The sequence below is a fragment of the Buceros rhinoceros genome, unplaced genomic scaffold, assembly GCF_000710305.1.
Source record: "Buceros rhinoceros silvestris isolate BGI_N320 unplaced genomic scaffold, ASM71030v1 scaffold588, whole genome shotgun sequence".
NCBI lineage: Eukaryota > Metazoa > Chordata > Aves > Bucerotiformes > Bucerotidae > Buceros > Buceros rhinoceros.
This window is the reverse complement of record NW_010426124.1, coordinates 52,901-60,340: the sequence shown is the minus strand read 5'-3', so window position 1 is coordinate 60,340 and position 7,440 is coordinate 52,901. Positions and strand designations below refer to the sequence as shown.

Here is a 7,440-nt window from a genome sequence, read left to right as displayed (position 1 = left end):
AGCTGCCATTAACTCAGTTCTCTTAGGACCTGCCTGCCTAGCCAATACTTTTATGCATTTTTCTTACCTAACTCCCATACCATAGGTCAGATCATTCTTTACATATCTGTTTCTCAAGCCCAGGGCGGCTAGCCTGGGTGTTAAAGGTGCATCCATTCACTGTTATCCTGGGAAACGTGCCTCGTATTAGGTACAACGTTTAGCACAGTGGTCGCTTGTCTGGAACTCATAGACACTGAGCACTGTTTGTGTTATGATAGCAAGCAGCCACTCAGGAGAAAGAAGGCCAAAAACATCTTATTTGGAAAGAAAATTTGTCCCTTCTGCTTTGGCAAAGGGAATCTGAATGCCTCTCTGGAGTGATTTCCCCATCAGAAATGCTTAATTTCCTTGCATATTGTCTGGAGTCCTCATGAGGAAAGACACTACAAGACATTTGTATGCCTGTATGTGTGGTGCCAGCCTTGCAGATGATGTGCAGTGGGCCCTGGGCTGGAGTTCTGCAGCTTGAGCTCACAGCAGGTGATTCCAGGAGACACCACCACAACTCTCCCCCAGAGATGAGCAAAAGAGCACGGTGTTTTAGAGACAAAGACAAGAAGAGACCACTGAAAGGAAGAATGAGAAATGACAGAAGGTAGGCAGAGGGAATTAAACATGGAGGAAATGAGCAAACAAGGTTGGGGACAGAAAGAGGATGTACCTGAACACCAAAGGGGAGGTTAGTACTACTGTACTTGCATTCAGAACTGCATTTGGCTGTAGCCACACACAGCTTTCATATATCCAGGCAGATGCTAAGCAGCATGGCTATCTTTCCCTCTTTACCACAGCCCTAGCATCTCAGCTGCTGCACACTATGCCCAAGGCCTTGTAGCGCAGCACAGAGTCAAAAAGGGCCACAAAGGCAACACCAGTCCTGTCCTCTCATATATCGCCAGGGTTCTCAGATGCCCTGTAATTGTTATGTTCATATTGCTAGCTCTGCTGGAAGAGCTCAAGAAGCATCCTCCCTTCTTTCTAGCCCCACCCTTTAACTTAGTATCTTTGAGACTCCTTGCCATCTGTTGAATATGCCAAATCATTGGAAGGATCATACAAACAAGGAACCAGAGGGCATGAGCCAGGTTAACTTGCCAACAAGAAAGAGAACTTCATGTCCACCTATCTGCAGCTTCATTATTCACTTCTGAAGCCAGCAGGGGTGTACTCAGATGACATCTGTGGTCTAGTCTAAGGCTCAGTACACGCTGGAGTTTATAAAATGAACAAAGTATGACATAATACTCACTTGCTTTCACAAAACTTGCTTTCAAAAGTCCTGCCTTTCTACTCCCTTGGCAGAGTTGGAAGCAGACATGCACTTATACTTCTGGCTCTTTATGGAATGCAACCCAGCTGTCAAGGAGGAGAGAACAGCTTGTCTTGTGGCAGCTTTTCTGAGGGACCTGGAAATCCAAAGAACCTGGCTTCCTGAATAGCCCAGGCATTCCCCTGGAGCTGTCAGTTATCAGTCACCTGCTGGCTACAGCCTAATGCTGTTTTCCCTCAATACAGAAGGCAAAGGGCTGTCCGATAGAAGGCTACATGTTGTATTTAAGGTGCATTTACCTCACACAAGAACAAGCAATGGCCTTTTCTTCAGTTAGCACGTCCGAGCTTAGATCAGTTGCTAAAGTCTCTTTCTTGAAATAACATCTGTCCGAATACCTGTTGTGCAGACCTCAGCCCCCTGCAATCATAGAAATGTAGAAAGTCTCGCTGAAAAGGCAAAAGCCATACATTTGCTTGGAAGATCTGCATGACCAGGCTTTGCCTTCACATGACTAAAAGGAGGCAGGTCTTCTCATGTATCCTACTCCACACAAGTCAGCTTCATCCCAAAGGAGGTTTTAGGACTGGTCCCAACCTGAGCAGGGCAGTAAGAGCCATTGCAGCACAGCTAGGCTTTGTTGCAGAACAAGCACAGCCAAGCATTTTGCCTGAGCCTGGTACTATAGAAGCAACTAAACTCTCAAGCTCTTGCACAAAATTGCTTTTCAGACTGCCTCTGTGACATTAGGCAGCTGTACACCCCTAGAGGCAGGTAGCTGAGCTTAATCCATGGCAGATACAAGGTGATGCTGGAGACTTAGTAACTTCCATCATTCACTGGAACACTCAGGCAGCAGTTCCTTGGAAGTATCCCTCTTCACCTTCAGGCTTCAAGTTTCGTCTTTTTTATGATAAAATTCAAGTACACAAGAACAGCATTAAGATCCAGGTTATCCTGGGGGTGGGGAAAGCAAGAGAATTTCATAAAGCTAACCCAAACTTATCAGTAAGGTGTAACCTGCACATCTAGAGGATCAGAGACCATTCATGACATGAGCCGGTCCCCAGCTCCCCTGAAGAACTTACAGCTTGGTGCCACTTCCCAGCTTCCTGTAAGCACACACTACAAAGGACATCTTTCCATACCAGCTGTCACACAATCATCTGGTCAAAGGTACACGCTTTTTTGTCAACTGGCCTGCACTGCAGCCACCTTGCACAGAGCAAGGTTCATACACCAGTATGAACACAAACCCACCTTGCCAAAGCCTGCCTTGGACTCCCAAAACCACTTCTACTTCAAGCAACTTCTTGTTAGAAAGCAAGTCACCTTCTTGCTATACTATCATGGTGTCCTAACACGGTTGCTGGGGGGAAAAAATCCTAAACTCAGCCATTGGCAAGGTAAGCAGAAAGTTTTATTTCCAACACTACTATTTTTCTTCCTGGTACCTTTGAAATTACAAGCCTCAGAAAGGGTTCAAGGAAGACTCAACATCTAATGCCCAGGTTCTACATCAGATATTAAACCCACACTAACTGTGGCTCCTGGCCCTAGATAATCAAAAGGATACTCCCTCCACAAAAATTTTGACTTACAGTAAGGTAGAAACAGGATAGACTCAGAAAACAATTACATTCCCAAATCCATTGCACAAATGTAGGTAAATATTTAAAACTTACTGTAAAATAGGGCCCTTGCTTATTTTACAGGATAAACAGTGCTAGAAACAGGACTGTAAGGTTTACATTTGAAACCCTTGCCTCAGTGTCTGCATATATGCAAGGTACAAGGAAAGAACTTCTCATAACTCAAACATCCAGATTCACAGCACAGACATAATCAAAAAGGCTCGCTCTTTATTTTGAACATAAAAAGAAACATTTTACACAGCATTGTTAGAACTATTCAGTACCTGCATTCCAGAATAGTGCCAAACACTTTATTTTTAAAATTCTGAAATTAAAACAAAAGAAAGTATCTTGCCCTTCTGCTATATGATGTTCAAGGTTGTCCTGGATCAAAATTCCAAGTGCCTGGAGGAATTTACCAGCTTAACCAGGAGTGAATGTGAACAGAGGAAGATCAATGTGAGCCCTTAGGATACTTTGAGAATACCACAGGTTGCAGCAGGGAGGATATGGATGCTTGCACTGCATCTCAGGCAGCTTACTCTTCTGATGCTCTGCAGGTTTGATACACAACCAGATGCACACACACCTCCACTCACACAAACCCTGGTCACACAAGAAATAATAATAAACAACACGAAAAGTGACATAGATTTCTTTTTTTCATTAGGGATAAGATTCCCACTCTATTTTTTAAAAAAGGGATAATACAAAATTGGCACAGGTAGAAGGAAACCTGGGGGATAAGTCTAGTCCCTCAGCTTCTAGCCTTCTAACCAGAGCAAATACAGGGAGGAAGGGGACGCAGCATTGCCTTCCAAGGGGCTGGCAGCAGTATGAGCTAACAGCAAACTTTCTTCACTTGGAATGCTGAGGATTGATTGTAACAGGCCATAAAGGAAGGTCAGCATTACCTAAGGACATGGGGACCTTTCACTAGAGCAGAGAACCCTGGCCAAAATAACCCTGAGTTTTTTCCAGCAGGGAGAAAGTGTGCTACGTTGTGTGCTTGGGAACAGTTGGCGGTTCCCTGCTCATTCATTCCCTAATTATTGCATTACAGTCATGATCCTCACCCTAAAACTCAACCAAGAGCACATAAACAAGGAGTCAGTCTGCAAGGACAGAAAGTGACTGATGCTGTGCTTTGAACTTCACCACCACTACCACCTCTCCCAAGATGCCCCAAGGCCACAGGCCTCCCTTGAAGAAATCAGATGTTAACGCAGGAAAGAAGCTGCTAGATGAGAGCGGGAAGGACAGACAGCATCCCAAACATCAGAGTGGTGTTTCATAACATTCAAGGAAAAAACAAGATTTCACTATAGCAGACAAGAGAGGAAGAAAAATTCTTGCTGTCGAAGTAACATTTGAGTGAATCCTTTCCTCAACTGCCTTCATTTGGAAAGCATTGCTACAGATTTCTGGCCTTTCACAGCAGAAGCTAGAGACTGCTTCTGCCCTGTTCCTCAGCACAGGAGGCTACGTCTGCCTGCAACATAGGCCTTTTCAGAGCTGTTCCAGAAAGCAAAACATCAGGACAGAAAGAATAGTTGCTATGAATGTTCAGGACAAAGTCTTCCAGAGGTTTACAGGTCTTGGGTTTCCCAGTTTTGGAATTCTACATTAAATACTACAAGTTGTAAGCCCCAACTCTGCAAATTGAGTCCATTTTGAAGATGTCTCACATTCAGCTTCCCAAAATCACTGGACACCTCTATGCATACGTAAGTGGCTGCATGCTTATGTGGGAAGCAGAACAGCCTTCTAGAAAAAAACCTACATCAGCGTTACAACAAAGGTCACAATGCAAGACCGTGGGGGTGGGGGGAACCAAAATCATACACAGAGAAAACTTACTGCAATGGAAACCAGTCTTAGAATGGCTACAGTGTTCAGTGCAAGGTTCCACAAACACTAATACAAAATGAAGCCTTCATAGACAGATACTAGACCTGCAGCTCCCCTGGAATGTGCAGTGAGAGAAGCTATTAGTGGAGCAGGTTGTCTAGTACACAATTAATGTCTCAACCGGCAACAGCATACCACAGCCACTACCTTCCATAGATGCTCGCCTTTAGCATCTTATCTTAAAAAAATCTGGAAATAATTGAACCACAGCTTCAACTCTACATTTCTCACCCTTCTTTATGTGACCCAAACCCTGGCTGTGACATCAAATTGCATTACAGTCCTACTTTCCTCTTTGTTTACACACAGTATCTTTATTCTGACTTTTATTGCTTAAACACTAGCTGTTCTGGGAAGACAGAACTGCCTGGAAAAAGAGCGGCTCCCACTCAGGAGCTGGGTCAGTGTATGTGGAAGACCAAAGCAGGACTTTTATACTATAGCACCTAGGAATAGGTCTCAAACCCATGAGGAAAGCCCTGCTGCAGGCCAATGCACAAGACTAGGACCACTGGAATCTGACGAATTCTTGCTGCCCTCTTGGGCTTGCTCCTATTCCTACCCTGAGCTGCATTTCAGCTACTGCAGATCTCAGAGTCTGGTCACAGGTTCAAGGGTTACCACTGAGTGGCAGAAGCAGCATTGGAGTCTGGTCTGTGCATTTGGAAATACATAGTTTACCGGCCTTCTCTAAACATGATCAGCTGACAAACTGCAGACAAAGATCCATTTCATTTTCATTTCCCTCCCCCCCCAACCCCTCTACAAAGTCACACCATCACCAGTGGGGTAAGGTCTCCCCCCTCCCTCCTGAGGCCAGCAAAAGGTTGAGCCTCGTCCCTACACTCCATATGCCCCCCCCGCCACAAGCAGAAGAGGGTCTCAGGCACAACGTGAGCAGCTGTAGTGGGGAGACAAGAAGGTGGAAGGTGGCCTTAAGCAGAAATCCAACAAATGCTTGTCTGAGGACTGACTCTTCAGGGTTGCCAAGTTAGCCCCTACTCACCACAACTAAGAACTTTGAGCACTAAAATAAAAGGTGAGTCTCAAAGACCTTGAGGCAAGTTATGTTTTGGGGTTAACAGCAAACCCTTTGAAAGCCAGGGAAGAGAAGGCATGCTGACAACCATAAACCAATTCCTTGCTGTAACAGCCTCATGAGGCACCAGCAGAGGAACCTTCCCCAGCCTTCAACCCGAGACAGAGGTCTGTGAGATGCCAAGGTGGACAGAGAGAGGGAACAGGAGGTTGTGATGGGAGAGGAAGGTAGATTGGTTAATACAACAGAAGTCTAACACTTCTACCAGCCCCTTTCCCACCCATCGCCCTGTCCATCATGCTTTCTTTTCAAAACCAAGGCAGAGGGGAACCACCAAACAAACAAAAAACCTTAGCAAATTCTGTCACAGGGCCCTGCTGAAAGAAGGCTCAACAGTTTGCACATTAGAAGGACGTGATCCCTATGTAGAAAGTGCTGCTGGAATTTTCTAAATATAGTTTCTAAATATGGCCTGAATGCTCTCAGTACATGACGTGTAACAAGGAAAAGCTTGAGGTCCAGGCTGAAATCAGAGAGGAAATGCATTGTGTTGTCTGGGCCTGTGAGCAAGCGTCTCACCACAGTCCAAGAGCCCTGTGAGTCTCTCCTGAAATGCAAGTGTGTCTGGCTCCTGCTCTCAGTCCATCTCCATTGACATCAGCCGGCGACGCTCTCGTCTTGTTTCCTGCACTTCCTTCTTGCAGCACCAACGCGAGCTGCAGTAGCCAATGAGGCAGGATAAGAGTCCAATGACAGTGGCGAGACCGATGCCAATCAACAGGGGATACTTGAAAGCATTCAAAACTGAAAGAGGAAGGCAAAGACATTAGCCATAACAGAAAAATTCTTGCCTGAAGGAGAAAATTCTACATTATTCAATCATGGAGAAATTAACTATTTCAGAAGGAAGTTACACTGATTTTCCTTCTTGATTTCTGTATTTTGAGGTTCAAAAAATTGATCTCTTACTGGACTTCCCCACCTCCTCTCTACCATTTCAAAGCCTCAGAAAGGCTGGAAGCACCAGAGGAGCCTTGGAGTGAGATGATAAGGCAGAGCTAGTTCCAAAAAATATCCCATTTCCTGTTCCTCCACCAGAGGAAGACTCTGGTTGTACTCTTTGTAACGGATTTTCAAATGGCAAGGAGCAGACTCCTTTATGCTTTGCTTGGTTAGAACTACTCATACAGTATACTCACTGTCACTAAGAAACTCTAATTAACCTCCAAAGTTGGTACCTAAACAAGAAATTTGATTTGTAAGCACCTCATCATCATGGCTTGGCTTCGCAAACAAAGATCTGGGAAGGGTTTTTCCCACACTCACTGCAAGCGATGAGTGCACCCTTCGGGCCTGCGCAGTGGATTTTTCAGGTGAGGCGCAGCGTGCGCGGAACTGGCCTCACCCTTTACACCTGAGATTCATCTGCCAGGGCCTAGCGCGCTTGGACGGTGACAGCGAAGTCCTCGGGTTGTAGGTTTGGTTAGAGTGTCCTTCTCTGAGATGGAGCCTTACAAGGCTAAACGAGCTCCATCTGCCCGGGT

General features: G+C 45.3%; 1 protein-coding gene across 1 annotated transcript in view; it reads right to left on the bottom strand.

Moving 5' to 3' along the window:
• Positions 1-6,410: 6,410 nt before the first annotated feature.
• PTGFRN (prostaglandin F2 receptor inhibitor) overlaps positions 6,411-7,440 on the bottom strand; it is a gene marked incomplete at its 5' end in the record, with an annotated part of 37,383 nt that continues 36,353 nt past the window's right edge. The window contains one exon of the mRNA XM_010141344.1: positions 6,411-6,700. Within this exon, the coding sequence (XP_010139646.1) occupies positions 6,534-6,700 (167 nt within the window). The remainder of the gene's footprint in view (positions 6,701-7,440) is intronic.